The sequence below is a fragment of the Crocodylus siamensis genome, chromosome 1, assembly GCF_052110815.1.
Source record: "Crocodylus siamensis isolate JL-2025a chromosome 1, ASM5211081v1, whole genome shotgun sequence".
NCBI classification, from domain to species: domain Eukaryota; kingdom Metazoa; phylum Chordata; order Crocodylia; family Crocodylidae; genus Crocodylus; species Crocodylus siamensis.
Genome location: NC_143395.1, coordinates 199,481,025 through 199,497,180, shown reverse-complemented (window position 1 = coordinate 199,497,180; position 16,156 = coordinate 199,481,025). Strand labels below are relative to the sequence as shown.

Here is a 16,156-nt window from a genome sequence, read left to right as displayed (position 1 = left end):
GGAAGAAACACCTGCAATCATTTAGGCACTGGAACAGCCCAGGATCAAGTAGGCATTCCCCTTTCTCCTTGGGCTGCACCTGTGGTGCTCCTTGTCTTGAAAAAGCAGCAGTTTTGCCTGAAGCATGCATCAGCCGTAAGTGTGCTTAAGCTCTCACCCTTCAGTTACTCAAAGCACACCCATGGCCAATTAGTGTACACACGCCTGAGCGCACGATTGTTATTTTACAGGGGTATAGGTTGTAGCCGTGTTGATCTAAGGACACAGGCAGACAAGGTTATTTGGATATATCTGATATATTTTATTTGACCAACTCAAATAGCTGGAAGAATTCTTCTTTGCAAGCTTGCGGGTATAGATACCCTTCGTCAGGCTGAGAACGCATCTACAGTTGGTGTGTGCACTCACCCACTGACTCCTCAATTTACATTTTCACTGACTGGCTTTCCTGCCTGCATACCAGCCTCTGGCTTCTTTACTACTCATTCCATCCAGGAGGTCCCCCCCCCAACTGCAGATGCTTCATCAGCCTGACAAAGGGTATTTATGCCTGAAAGCTTGCAAAGAAAAATTTTTCCAACTATGAGTTGGTCTAATAAAAACGACATCGGATTTAACCAAAGAACTTTGTTGGTCTATTATTATTTTGGAATTTCCAGGGAGGGAAAGGAGTAGAGGTTGTATAAATGGTTGGAAATAACAAGGTGTGAGTTCTCACTGATACCTTGTCCTCCCAGTATGCAACAAACCTCTACCAAAAAGAGAAAAGTGCACATACAAATGAGGAAGGGCTTCACATGCTGTATCTCCACTACTCTAAACAGAAATTGGTAGCTGGTCAAACCCCTCCGCTTCATGTTAAAGGTTCCTTCAGCTCCTTGGACTCCTTCCCCTCAAAAGCAGCATCCCCAGACACTCAGCTCCCCTTTCACTGCAGTCAGACCACCTGACAATTTCAATTCCCTTCTGTTTGAAACAAATAGGTTTCAACTAGGGCCGGCAAACCAGCTAATTGATCAGTCTAATATCATCAATTGACAGGTCAATGGACTGGATTTTTTGTTACCTATTAAAGATTATAGCAATTCCACAAAAACCACCTTTTTTGTTTTGTCATTTTCTTAACAGAAATACTTGTTTTTATTTTTTGACACATTTCTTAATAGCAAATCTGTGCTTTTGCTGTGTATTATTGGATCCATGGACAATTTCTGACCAATATTTGACCACTCAGTTGACACAACTGTATTTAACCAGTCAAATACCCAACCTTAGTTTCAATTGAACATCCTCCAACCTTGGTTTTGCTGCCTTGCTTCACCCCAAGTGTAGATAAGGCACCTCATCTTTGTTTTCCTCTAACAGTATGCCTCTTCCTCCATTTGAATCACAACCTTAGCTAGCACCCACCCAAGTGAATTCACTCCCACAGACTTGGATAGGTGCTGCAGCAGCCCCAGCTGTGCCCCACAGCTAGGACCAAGCTATGAGGTCATCCAAAAGGTGCAGCGGGCCCATCTGAGTGATCAAAGTCCTCTCCACCTCTTCAACCAGAAGAAGGGTGTGCCCTGCAAGTGAGTCCCTTATCTTAAACGGAGGACAACCTTAGCTAGCACCCACCCAAGTGATTCACTCCCACAGACTTGGATAGGTGCTGCAGCAGCCCCAGCTGTGCCCTACAGCTGGGACCAAGCTATGAGGTCATCCAAAAGGTGCAGCGGGCCCATCTGAGTGATCAAAGTCCTCTCCACCTCTTCAGCCAGAAGAAGGGTGTGCCCTGCAGGTGAGTCCCTTATCTTAAACGGAGGGCAGATCTGCTTGCTCTCCTCCAGCTGCACCGCAGGAAGAGCAGTACCAAGCTGGCAAGCTGGGCATGAGTGCTACACTTGGCCAGAGAGCACAGCCAGATAAGTAGGCAGGCAGACAAGGCCTGGGAGCTTCTGGAAAGTGCTGTAAGAGCTGCTAGGCAAGCTTCTTTAGGTAGATGCAACGTATTTGATGAAAACAACTGAATCCTTGGGAAAAAAAGAACCTGACCACAATTGCCGTTCTTCAGGCACAGGGAGTCTCTGCAGCTTGGAGATACGCCAGGAGGAGCTGCCAGGTGCCCAAGCAAGCCCAGGACCGGCTTGTTTTGGGGCTCCCTGCATATATGGCAGCATCCCCCGGCCCTTCCCAGTATCTCCCCCACAGAGCAGCGGACGCCGCTGCCACCCTGGAGTCCCACGCGCTACCCAGCTCCCTCCCCACCCCCACCCCCGCGCAGGGCAGGGCGCAGCGCGAGGCGGCAGGCGCTGCCGCCAGTCACGCGCGAGTGAGAGGCGGGGCCTCGGGCGGGGCCCAGCCAATCCGGAGGGGGCGAGCCCTGATCGCACCAAAGTAGGTAAAAACCAACAGACCCGCTGACCCCGCCCCTGTCTGGCCCCGCCCCCTGCACCCTTTCCCCCCGCCGCACCTGACGCAGGTAGCCCCGCCCCCTGGCTGCAGCAGGCGCCGCCATTAGCCGGCCCTCGGGCCACTCCCGCCCCTTGAGAGAAGGAAAGAGAGAGGGAAAGAAAGAAAGACACCCCCCCCCCACCTTCCTCGACAGCAAGCCGCCCTGCCATTGGCCGGCCAGCCAGTGGCTCCGCCACCCCTGCCGCCTGATTGGGCAGCGGGGCGGGCCGCGAGAGCGCGCGCGCTGTGTGTCTATATGAGGCGGGCGGGTGGTGCCGGCGGGCTATAGTTAGCGCGCGCGCAGCGGAGGGTACGGGCGTTGCCACGCGGGGCTCCTTCCCTAGCAACCGCTTCCTCCGGGCACGGCGCCGTGACGTCGGCAGCGTTTCCGCCCGGCCCGCGCCTAGCCTCGCCTCGCTCCTTCCTGCTCCCGGAGCCCGCGCCGCGCCCAGCTCAGTCCAGCCCTCCCGCGAGCCCGTCGCCTGCACCGCCCGCCGGACCCAGCCGCCGCTATGGTGAGGAGACGCGTGCGCCCCCCCCCCCCCGACCCCGGTGGGGGGCGATGGACCCGCGTTCCACCCTCCTCCCCGTTGGACTGCCCGCACCCCCCCCCCCCTCCGCCGCGGCAGACGGACGCGGGCGGGTGGGGGAGGTACCATCTGCCTCAAGCGGGGGGGGGCGCCCCCGCCTAGACGCCATCGCTCCGCCGCGCGGCTCCGGATTACAGCCCTTCCCCCCGCAGTGTGGATCTCTTAGCGCCGGCGCTCCCCTCCCTACTCCATCCCGGGGGGAGGGGAGTACGTGTCGTCCCCCTCCGGGGTGTCCCCGCCTTGCCCTGGTGCCACACGTGGTGAGGTTGGGGGGGTTATAAGGTTGGGGAGCTGCCCTAGGAGGGAGGATCCTGCCCCCCCCCCGCATTTGCCCTTACAGGCATAGGGGTGGCCTATGGGCCTACCTCCAAAGGGGCTGGGCAGTGTCTGGCTTCCCTGGAACTGATGGTACCTGGTGGCACCGCCCTTCAGCCACCTGGTGTGTGGCAGAGCAGGAAAGCTGTGGGTGGAGGGCTGAGGGGGCAGGCTGTGCGGTCCCCAGCCTGCAACACCTTGGGTGGAGGGCTGCGGCTGCCCCACGGTGTCTAGGCCCTGTGACTAGCTTTATCCAGCAGTGACGGGGGGGCGCATTGGATGCAGCAACTGAGCATCCCTTGTGTGTAGCTGGTGGTTATGGCTGCCTTGAAGACCTTGCTGTGAAACTCGATCTCTTCCATGCAGTTGAGCATCCCCCTGAAAAAAAAATCTTTTGGTACCTTTCAAGAGTGGCTGGTCTCTCTTAACCAGGACATCTGCAGCCCCTGAATTCCTGTTGTGGAGAGCCTCCTCTCCTGCCCCCGCTCCACCAGGCTTTGTTTTTTCTCTCCTTGTAGCACCCTGTTCATCGTAGCCACAGCACTTGCTGAAGCAGAGCTATGACTCACTGAAAAGCATTTCCTTGTTCTCTAGCAGACTCCCTCCTCTGTCACTGCTACTGTTGTGAGGTAATGCCTCATTTGGTACCATTATGGTCCAGCATTGGGGTCCTGTTGCCTGAGGGGGATGTTCTTAATGGCAAATGCAGTGGTAGAAGGCAATTTACCTGCACAAGCCCAGTCAGTCAGGCATAATAAATACGATTTTCAGGCTGCTGCTCCAGAGCTGTTGACCTTTGCACAGCAGGTGCTTCAGTGGCATTGTACCACAGTGACAAGGCAAGACAGTTTCAAGTATTGAAAAGTAAAAAAACTATAGAGAAGTGTATTAAGTGCCTGGTCTTGCTTATTTTCTCTCTGTTCCTCTTAATCTGCAAACCAGGAAGTACCACATTCTTTGAAGTGTTGGTGGGGGAAGGGCTGCCACACTTGACCTGGTGCTGTACAGCTCTACCTCCTTGGAGCTCATTTTTATCCTAAGCCAAGCTATGGCTGCATTTACAAAGGTATTAGCCAATTCATCTTATCAACCCTGGAGCCAGAAGAGGGCCCTTACCTTCCAGCCTAAACAAACACTTGACAGAAGAAAATCAAGAGTTTCTAGGTGAGAACTGACTTGGCTAGGGAGCACTCGTAAATGCTCAACTAACTTCCACTTGGACCAGTTAAAGTCAAGCCTACACAAAGTGTGTATAAATAGCTTCTGTAAGGCTTGTCTTGTCTAATACGATATCTTCTTGCATACCACGTGCCCCTGAATAAGAAAAATACCTTAATTTGACTTATCTTTTCGGAAGACAGAACAAATGCTCCCCCACCCCAGTAATGGCCACACAAAATGGAAATGGAGCCTGGTCTTCAGCTCACCCATGCTCCCTTTGCTGCACAGGAAAAAGCTTCAGTTTTACCCCTTTTGCAGCTGAACTGTTAGTAGCTCTTGGCTGAGCTGCCAAGAGCTAAAACTAACTGTTGCTGAAGATTGGCCTCTGTTTGTAGATCTAGACTTTAGAAAACAGCTAAGAAGTCTGCAGGGCTGTGAAATAGGAGAGGAGAGGCCAGGAGTTGCTAAATTCCAGATTCTTCAGTAAAGCTAGTCAAGAAAGGCTAACTTGATTTAATGAAACATGGAGACCTATTAAAAAAGGGCAGTGATTGTTAACACTTGTTGAGTGAAGAGCAATTGGCAGGAGTTGGATTATAACCACCCAAGAAGTAAATTGACTACTGTCACACTGTCTGAATAGAATTGCCATTTCTGCTGTTCTGGGCAGAAAATCAGGGTCTCTGCTCAAGACATGCACCCCCAGTTCTGGGAAACTAATTCTTGGTGGAAAGGTGGTAAATATGGTAAACATGTCAGGGAATATGGTTAATATTTCTTTGCTCTGTGTGGACCTGGTGAGGTATTGCTTCCTATAACACCAGAATAGAGAAAATTGCTGGCACTGAACCTCTAAAATAGAATGTAGTTAATGGGAGTGCTGTAAGAAGATACAGAAAGCTTGGGCAAGAGTTGCTTTTAGAAGTTGCAAAACCAAACTTCCCAGTTTCCCTTGGAAACTTCCACTTACTCAAAGCCAAGAGAGACTAGACAAAAATCTGCTAAAACATGGGTCCTTCGCTAATGAACAAAAAATCAGCACAAGCATGTTGGGTCTTGTTTCTTGAGAGAAGTAAGAGAGCTGTCTACTGAAAGTTGGCTTGTTCAGACAGGCCTATACCTAGTCTGAAATGCATAAACCTGGTTTGGAATTGCTGTGGTAAGGCTTCATTTTGCTTCTAGTTAGGCAGTGTCTGAATCACTGAAGGGTCCCAATTTTCTCTTCCCATGCAGCTGGAGACTCATTGGAACAGGATAAAGATTGTCACAGCACAAACATGCCTTCTGCCAAAGGCTATTGATCCTGCTGCAAGCAGGAGAGGACAGTGGAGTATTCTACATGTGATCTCTGTAGTTCCTGCTTTTAAACATTTATGCCTTAGACTAAGGTTTAGTTTGTCATTGGCTTAAACTGTCCTATGGCCTGCAGAGAGCCTGCAGCTCTTTCTCCTCCCACCCCCACCCCCTTTCCTCCCTGCCCCTCAAAGCTATTGGTTAATAGTAATTTAAGCTTATAATTATTGTAATGGCCATCTTTCTGGCTGGAAACTCTTGGCAACTGGTGATGGGGCTGTGTTGGTTTTCTGTTTTTGTGCGCTCTCACAGGAGACAATTAGCCAGGACCCAAGCAGCTCTGAATGTTTCTGATCTACATCTGCAGCTGTCTGCATGAGAAAGGTGTCTTGGTAAACAGTATTTGGATTCATAGAGATCCCAATTGCTCCCGAGAACTCTGAAGGACCAGATCCATTGACCCCTTCAAAAGCAAAGAGGTTCCGTTCTTTGAAGGAACTCTAGAGGAGCACTGGAGTCCTAGAGTAACTATACCTCTGCCAGGAGAGCCTTCAGGTGTTGTGACAAGTCCCAAAGAACTTCTGCTGCATATGGTTTACATGCCCATGCCCTAGAAAGTGACTGCGAGGTAAAGGAAGGTCAGGTCTTTAGAGGGCATCAGCTGGTTTGTGTTAACTGGCTGTCTGCATGCTTTTACCCCAGCAAATGGAAGCTAACCCATGATAACTTTACCTAACCTTTTATCTTCTTTAAATGCCTATGTCCTATAAAGCTATACTTCTGCAAGAACCCAGTACCCTACAACTATCAACATCCTGCAGTGTCCTCTGCATGTCAGCCTTGACTCTGGAGTACATTAGCTCCACAACAGCATTCCTACTTTCAGGTGGCACAGTTCCTGTATTTGTTTTTTTGTGCACGTGTGGGCTGGGGTTAGTAAGCATCAGTGGGTACTAAAGACTACCAAATACTAAACCATGTACTGTATTTACCTGAATCTAAGATGAATTTGATTTTAAGATGACCTCCCACTAAGTATGTTTTCCACATAGAATCGAAATGATAGAAAGTAATTTTGATTTTTCTTTCACTATAATTATACCTTCAGAGGAAAGAACATCTTTTTCTGGTGCTATTTAGTCTTTTTTTTTTTTTTTTCTCTGCCTCTGCTTTTCTATCTCTTGCTGTTGTTTTATTGGTAGACAAAAGGCTGGAATGGAGCCTCGCTTTTCTTCCAAGACACCCAACTAATATAAAATACAACACTTATTCTGTAGACATGTCTTGCAGGCTTGCTGGAGTGATATGCAAATAACTGTACTACTTGCTGCTTTATGATGTGTAAATAATGGCCTCTTACACAACAGCAGTGTTGTCTTGTATCTTGCTCCAGATCTGAATCGGAGTTTATTCTACATTGCTGCAAAAAAAACCAAAAAACAAACAAAAAAAAAAAGCCCTGCCCCAGTCTGCCAAAGGGCCAGCTGTCTGACTCAACAATGCATGTGTAAGGGAAGGAATAGAGGGGTCAATAGGATAGAACTCTGGACTGGTACTTGGTGATCTAAGTACACTATATATGAAATTGAAGTATTTGTTGGCAGTTAATAGTATAGTTGGCAGCAAATGTGCATTGCATGACAACATATGTTAGAAATCTTTAATTTAAATATGTTCTTTCACCTTTATAGAGACAACCTGGCTTCAGACCAAGTTGTCTTCCAAATTAGTTTATCCCAGCATGGATGACCCCTCTGTGTGTCTAACTGGTTGGGTTAGCTGTAAGGACATCCAGAGGTGAGGCAGAGCAGCTTTTGGTGGCATAGAGGCCCAAACTCTCCTAGATGACGTAGGCGTGTGCTGAGTAACGAAAACTTAACAATTGTTAACAAGATTTACTGTACTAGATGAGGGATCATGGGTCAGATAGAAGTATGACATAGCAACTTCCTGTGGTATAAATGAACATCCTATTGGAGTGAGTGGAGGATGACTTAAGGTCCATCTCAATTGCTTTTGCTTCAGATGTTGAGAAGTAAATGTGTTCTGATTAATCTGACTAGCAATCCTGAGCATACAAAGTTCTGGGGCCTCTGTGTGCCTTCTAAATTAAGCCCAGAATGCTTGAGGAATGTAGTCTTGGGCTGTACGTGCAACTGAATTTATGTAAGAGCTGACTTCCAAGAACCAAATGTTTCCACTCATTTGACTAGAGATGGATAGTCTATGCTGTTTGGAGTTTATGTATGCAGTTATTTCCCAAACGAATGCAATTTTAAGACCCAGTTCTTGAGAACTTGAATGTCTAATTAAGCTATTTTACTATATGTAAACATAATGCTGTTATTGGAGAGCTGTCCTTTTCAAACCATGCTGTCTTTAGAGGGAGTGGACCTAAACATTAACCTTGCTATCACTACTTGGACCAGTCTCAACTCTCTAAATCTAGCCTGGTACTCAAACTCCAACTTAGTAATTTAAAGCCTTTCTTGGCTCTTCTGCTGTGGCCAGTGGAACAAAGACAAAGCTTATTCTTGTACCAAAATATTTAAGTATTCAAAATACTGAAGTTCTTGCTAACCAAAGATTGGGCTAATTTCATTGTCAAAGTTGCAGTGGAATTCAAACTTGCTGTAAAACACTCTTGCAGGTGTTGCATGCATCCCATGAATTTGCTTTCCAAACTCTCACTTCCATGCAGGGATGTGTAGATTTTTGCAGCCTTTCAGAACTATTCATGCAAAGAGGAAAAACTCTTTTAAGTTGGACTCGTGCTCAACTTGGGGTACTTGCTTATTATACTTGTAGAAAGTTTACAGTCATGCCATATTGCCTGTCTGCTACCTGCAGTTATCAAGCTAGGGCATTGTTTTCCCTTACGCTTTGGGATCTGCATGGCTCTGGATACCAGCTTTGGTTTGCAGATGTGGGAGAAGTACATAATGCTTGTAATATAGGGAATTTAAAAGTGGCTGTGTCACTGCAGTGATGTGGGTGTGATATTGTCAGCCAGTTTACGTTTGGTTTCCCTCATACCTGCAGCAGTGTACATGGACTGTTATTGCTAGTTTTCTACAACATACAGCTTGCTAGCAGAGCAGTCCGTGAGAGATGCTGGAGGCGTGTTATGCAACTGTCAATGGAAAAAGGCAGCAACTAACTGTTTCATGAAAACCATCACAAAGAAACACCTAGCTCATACAGAGCTTAATAACCTTACGAGAATTCTTCCTACTCTTGACATTTCCTTCTGCTTCTACCACCTTGCCACGTTTCTCTTCCTGATGAGCTGTTGGAGCTTCCACTTGGCTTGGCTTTCTTTGCTTCCCACTTGTAACGCTACTGCCTTGCATTTCACATGCTTGGACAGGCCTCTAAGTGCTCTGGTACTGAAGAGCATGGGCAGTTGTAGAAGCAGATCAGAACCACATGGCCAGGCTGTCCTTTACTGATGTGTTCTGGGAATCATTGAAATGGAGCCTATGAAACAGATCCTTACCTGCTGAATATTATAAGCGTGTTCCAATAGCGGTCTTGCATCCCTCAAGTAGCAGTCTTGCATTCCATTGAGTAGCTGTACTTGCAGTCTAGAAGTTTGTTGCTTTAAAGAATAAAGATGGGCTAAAATAAAAAATGTTCCACTACTTCTTTATGGGCTGTGCAGTGTAAGAATTGAACAAGTAGAGATGAACAGCATAGGTGCAAATGCCATGTTTTGGCAAAGCAAGGAAGTTGTGTTAAATGGAAGTGAGATTATTTGTTTGGTAACTAGTGGATTTTTTTTTTTTTTTTAGGGTTGGCAAGCCAGTTGATTAACAGGTCAGATATGCAGTTAACTGGTCAATTGACAATTTTTTTTTCTTTTTGGACCTGTTGGTCAAAGATTTGTAGCAATTTTAGGAAAAAAATACTTTTTTTTTATAGTTTCCTTTAACACATAAGTTTTTTACATTCTTTTGGTGCACTTAATGGGAATTTGTGCCTTTCCTGTATATTATTTAGATCTGTTGGCAGTTTTTTACAACTTTTGACCAATCTTTGCCTGGTGAATGGACCAAACTTTATTTGACCTGTCAGATATGCAGCCCTAGTGTCTTGGGTTTTTCTTTTAAACTGGATGTGGATTTTGAGTTGTTCTTTTCATTGCCCAGAAAACTAGAGTCTTAAAGTATAAACAAATAATAGTGAGGTTAAAAGGTGGGAAGGATGTGCTGTATGTCAGTTGCTCTGAGGTAGCTGGCCATGTGCCTGCCCTTAACCTGAGATAAGGAAGCAATGGCTATGCTACTCTAGTTTAGCTCCCTGGCACTGTAGGGCAGTGATTATAAACTCTTTTTTTTTGGTGTTGGACCCCCTTGGGAACTGCCTGCTCCTGGATTTTTTTTGACTACTGTACCTAAAAAATAGACTTGTGTTGCAAGTGATTCAAAGACTGCAACAAGTCAGTGATTTTGACCTGTGGATTCCAATTTGAAATCCTCTGGGTTTGCCTTGTGAATAGTATTTGTATACTTAGCAGTATTATCATGGGGTGCCTTGATATCCTATCGAAGGTGTCATGAGGTGCCACACAAAGGTTCTGCGTTACTCTGGCCAAGAATTACCTCTGTAAAGTAAAAGTAGGGGCACAAGCAATTACTGTATGGCACCTGCTCTGCAGTAATTTACTACAATTTTAGTTATTCGTGCTCCCTTGTAATTTGCTGCAGTTTTAGTTATTCATTCCTTGCTGTGGTTAAAATGTGCATTTAGTTAACTGTTGAGATGCGCATTCCTCATTGTAGTGCTGCTGCTTCTCCAGAGCTGCTGATGCGGCCATCTGCTGCTATAGACAAAATTACAGCATCATACTTCAGTTAACTAGCCAGCCAGGTGGGAGTGGGGGGTGTTATTAATTAAAACTTTCCAGTCATCCTAAGCTGTTACAACTCTCCTTCCACTATTCCTTGACATTATAGCCACTTGCTTGTACAGGTGGAAGTCAAACTTGTGCGCGGTTATCAGGCAACTTAAGATTGCCAAATATGGCTTGGTTGTCTTAACGAGTCATCTTAACCAGAGCAAACAAAATGCTGTATCATTATAGCTCTAGGGTGATGAGATCACTGCTAGTATCAGACTGCACAAGGAGTCTTCAAGTGGTTGGTGCACCATAATCAAAGACTTAGCATCATTGGCCACTTTGAAACATTTGCTGTGAAGCACCATCTCATATGACCGAACCTCTGCTTCCAGCACACTGTGTCATACCTCTGGTCAATCTCAATTATCAGTTCCACATTTAAGAGTGAATTTCTGAGTTTCCAGACTGAATGCTCCTAACATTTTTGGAATCTCAAATGACTTTCCAGCAGCACTAGATTTCTTTATAAGGAAGCAACTTGTCTCCCAAATGGCAGGCACATTTCTGGCTCTGTGCAATAATGCAGGAATATACTTTTGGCTGCATAGTTCATACTGAAGCTGTTACAGCTTCTTGCTAAGTTATTAACCTTTTTTTCCAAACTAATAACTATGATGACATAGCTATGAATTGTTTTAGGGTAATGGTTTTCAACTTTTTTTTTCATTTGCGGACCCCTAAAAAAAATTGAATGGAAGTACAGACCCCTTTGGAAATTTTGAATGGAGGTGTCCACCCCTTTGAATTGTGCATGGGTGTTCACATATTTTTGATTATGGTCATCTTTTGATGACCCCTTAGAGATGGTCTGCAGACACCACCACCACCCTCCTCCCTTACCCCAGGTCCATGAACCACAGGTTGAAAATGACTCATTTAGTTTGGAGTAAAGGTAAAGGATTGGCAGTGGAGGATCATGTGGCATTAGTTGTTGCTTCCATAACATGAGGAAATGTTGAATCCTGGTATCCTTCATAAACAACCACAAATTCCAGAACCTAGTATCTTGCTGTCTTAAACATTTGGAAGCTCTGTTGCAGATTTCCTGGAAAGATTGCAGCCAAAGAGTCAGTGCCTTTCAACAAGCACCCTAATTACATTCAGTATGAAGCCACGTGCAGTGTCTTCATAGTTTCTGTTACTCCAGTCTTTGTTTTAAGAGGTTAACTTAAATTCAGAATTGGAGCTTTTCTTCATACTGTAAGGATTTTCAGCTTCTAGTTTTCTGCTACAATAGTATGTCTGGGCACCAAAAGGGAACCAGATCATTAGAAGGAGCTTTGAGCATTGCACCTGATCCTTATTCTGCGGTAAAACTCTCTTGTCTTCTAATATTGCTGGTCTCTGCTGCAACAGACAAACTGTAGACTAAATGGCTGCAGCCCATAAACTGTCAAAAGCAAAATTGCCTCTGTTAGCAGTCCAAAATCTTACTATAAGAACCATGTTTACTTGCAGATGATCCTCCCCCAACACTAGCTGCATCCGGTTGTTTCATGGCATGGGTGTGCTTCCATATTGTAGCCAGCAAAGAACAGGAGTTCCTGAGTTCTAACGCAAGGCATGAACTGCCAAATCTAAGGGCAGCATTACATGAATTGTGATGTTTAAGTTGACTAAGGAAGGGATTGAGAGAGGCTTGAGACAAGAATGTAGCAATCCTGCCACATGTGAACTATATAAAATGCTGCAACCTCAGGTCTGTATTAGTTTCCCTGTGCCCTTTCTCTTGCCTGCTCTAACTTCAGTGTTATCCTCTTGGATATCTGAACTGCCAGTGTGGTCCTCACACATGGAAGTATATCTCAGTGTACAAACCTGATGATGGCATTCAAAGCTGTTGGAGATGCATGGGAAGAAGGCCCAGCTGTTCTTCAGTTCTGAAGAAGCAGTGGACTTGGGAGAGAGTTCAGTCTTTCTTAACTTCCCTTGCTGGCATTTATTCCCAGTTGAGTTTCTTTTAATGTTAGTTCTGGGTTTCCATCTACTCCTGTGTAAAGAACCTCTTGGTGTTTAGGAGAGGAGAGAGCGTTCCATGAGATGATTAAAATAATCCAATGAGGGAATTTCGATCAAGAGCAAAAAGCTCATCAAACTGCATCAAGGTAATGTAAGATTGCAAGTTGGTTGGTTTCTTGTCTGACTAGTTCTTAATAAAAGCATGAAGCTCCTGAGTTACTTACACAAGTTATTTTGTAGCTGTTCAGAGCTGAAGCCCAAATGTTGTACATAGGCTACGTAAACTGTCTGTAGCAAATGGTGCGAACCACAGGTGCTTATGAGGCCAAAATATGCCTATAATTTCTCTTTCCAAGACCCAAAGTTCACCTGAAAGATACTTCAGTGCAAGAAGGGTCTTCCTTCTTTTCCACAGAAACTCAGTTTCAGTAACGGATCTCAAAGCTAACTGTAGTCGGGCATTTTCAAGTTAAACCATCCTCTCCTTCTGTAACTACTGATTCATTATTTCAGATCGTGACAGAACAGTTGCTCCTTTTGTATTATGGCAAGAATGGCTTTTCTTCTGGTCTTAAGCTTGGCTCTTGCACACCAAGTTGTACAATAGCTCCCTAGATTGAGGTGAATGATCAAAATGGTGGACCTGAAGTTCTTTATGGTTCTTTCAACAGGCATCAGGAGTACAAGTGGCTGATGAAGTATGCCGCATTTTCTATGATATGAAAGTTCGGAAATGCTCCACTCCTGAGGAAATCAAGAAAAGGAAGAAGGCTGTTATCTTCTGCCTCAGCCCAGACAAAAAGTGCATTGTTGTGGAAGAAGGCAAAGAGATCCTAGTGGGAGATATTGGTGTCACAGTTACTGATCCTTTCAAGCACTTCGTGCAAATGCTGCCTGAAAAGGATTGCCGCTATGCCTTGTACGATGCAAGCTTTGAAACAAAGGAATCCAAAAAAGAAGAGTTGATGTTTTTCTTGTGGTAAGCTGCAAATGTGGTTTATGTAATTTAGCCTTTTAGTTTAGCATATACACTGTTTTTTGTGGTGCAAAATTAGCTGGCAGCATATTATAGATTTATCAGCCTGCTGCTGAGCTTTGTGATAAGGTGGCTGATCCCTTTATCATAAACCTACATGTAAAAGATTTCTAGGTGTTCATTTTCCACCAGACCACTGCTTATCAGTTCTCTTGAGCTTGTGTGCAGGATATCAAAGGTTGTAACTACTTTCCTTTTGGTCTGTCCAACCCAGGGCACCAGAAATAGCTCCTCTGAAAAGTAAGATGATCTATGCAAGCTCCAAGGATGCTATCAAGAAGAAATTCCAAGGTATGTAACATAGCTAACACTGCCTGACCTGAACTAGATTTCTTTTGCAGTGCAATTGCTAACTGCCTTGTAGGTACCAATAATGGATGAGTACTTCAAGTGACATTACCTGTAATATGGTTAATGTTCCTGATAAGAGAGACTGCAGTTAAAATTGTGTGTGTGCAGTGAAATGGCCCCTGGTGTTGAAGTCTTGGAATTAAAACAGATTGCTCAAACTCTGAAACCATTACGGTGCCAGGCACAGCAATGCTTCCACAGTAGCATAACTTGGAAACAAGGTTTAGATTCTTACTATTAATCTGGACCTTATTGGTAGCTGTCTCTGCATGGCACGGTATCACAGCTCTGCTTACTGAAGTACAAAGCCTTCCAAACCAAATACTACACATTTCAAGAGCACTTGTGTTGACATAGCAAGTGATGCTCCTACATTAGCTTGGCTGAATATAGCCTTTAAAGGAGCATTAATGGACAGGGAGTATAGCAGAAGCAGCTGGATGTATATTACATGTCTCACTTCTCAAGGACTTGATGTAGTCAGAAGGTTATACATCAACTCTTAATCAAAAGGCTATTTGCACCTTCAACCTAAAATTGATTTAGATCTTACTGGTTTGAACTTGGGCACATCTCTGCAACAAGAGAATGTTGGGAGTTGAATTCAGTAGTGCTAAATAACCATAGCAAGGAAGGCTGTTAGACTGAGAGCTGCCCTCCAAAGCAAGAGACAGGGATGCTATCATCCACCTGCTGTCTCCAGCATGGCTGTTGCCCCTTGCACTAGCAAATCATGCTAATTCCTTCTTCCAGTTGTGCTGGACATGGTCTGTTTCCCTGTTGACTTACCCATATCTGAACCTTGCTTTCTAGATCTCCTGTCAGTAATAGGTGGCCCTTCATATATTGCATCAGAACCCTGTACCAAAAAGCTATGGTACTAATGTAAAACTGCTAGCCTCACTCGCAAAGGAGACTAAAACTGGGAAGGGCAAAACTAGCATGCACCCTGGTGAATTGTACATCCCAAAGTTGCACAGCTGCACCATGGATCTGTGCATGAATGCCAAAAAGGTGGTAAATTCAGTAGGACTTGAGCATCTATGGCAATGGTTCTCAATCTTGTTTAGACTCAAGGAACCTCCCTTTGCTGTTCTTAATTCAGTCACACCCTCTGGGCTGGATATAGAGAGCGCTTCTTTCCCAGTTCAAGGGAGACCTGTCTCCCCTGCTTTTGTCTTGGTGAATAAAGTCCAGGGGCTGTGTTTCACTTGGTGGAAAGTGCAGGGGTAGAGGTGGCACTTCCTGTATCCTGTCCAGTAGTGGTGTCACTGGCTTGCTCAAGAGCTGGGACTGATGGGAGTAGCTTCAAGGTGGCCCCTCCCATCAGGCCAGGCTGCAGCAAGGTATCCTCTCTTGCTGTAGCCACTTCCCCATCCAACCAACACAACATTTCCTGGAAAGGGCAGGATGGCACCCTGGCTCAGAATTGCAGACCTTTTGAATTCAGGGCAGGACTGCTATGTGCTTGAAATGACTAGGGTGCCTCCTTTAGCTCTTCATCTGTACATGTTTCTAATAAATTATGATGTATATAGAACAACTGTTGCATCATTGAATTTTTTTGCCTCTCTTTTTAGGCATAAAGCATGAATGCCAAGCAAATGGGCCAGAGGATCTCAACCGAGCTTGTATTGCTGAGAAGCTAGGAGGTTCCCTAGTCGTAGCTTTTGAAGGCTCTCCTGTGTAGATACCAAACAGTGCCACAACTCTACAAGCATTCCACATTTCATATATCCCAAATGTAAAGCAAACATCCTAGGCCAGGGTTTCACTAACTGTAGGGAATCTGTCTTGTAGAATAAAGTAGACTCTTGAGCTGTAGTTCATATATGTACAAATGACCCTAAATAAATCAAGTCTAAGGATTATCTCTGTGTATTAATACTTGCATTGGCTGACCAATTGATAGACATAATCAGGCAGGTTAATAACAGCCTCTAAAGCTTCTGGTTCAGCACCTCAAGGGATGGGGAAGTCTGGTTTCTCTCTCTTTGAAGTTGGAGCAAATTAATGCCTCTTCCTGACTTCTTTTTTTGTGGCTGCCAGCCAGCCAGGTTATGAAATTCTTCTCATCTGTTGTTTCTTAACACAAGATTAAAGCGCCTTTTT

General features: G+C 45.3%; 1 protein-coding gene across 1 annotated transcript; it reads left to right on the top strand.

Annotated features, from left to right (window-relative positions):
* Positions 1-2,755: 2,755 nt before the first annotated feature.
* DSTN (destrin, actin depolymerizing factor) lies at positions 2,756-15,915 on the top strand. The gene is made up of 4 exons (XM_090052345.1): positions 2,756-2,951; positions 13,329-13,636; positions 13,908-13,984; positions 15,625-15,915. Exons 1-4 carry the CDS (start codon positions 2,949-2,951, stop codon positions 15,732-15,734), a joined length of 498 nt encoding a protein of 165 aa, XP_089908471.1. The 5' UTR covers positions 2,756-2,948; the 3' UTR covers positions 15,735-15,915.
* The last annotated feature ends 241 nt before the right edge of the window (positions 15,916-16,156 follow it).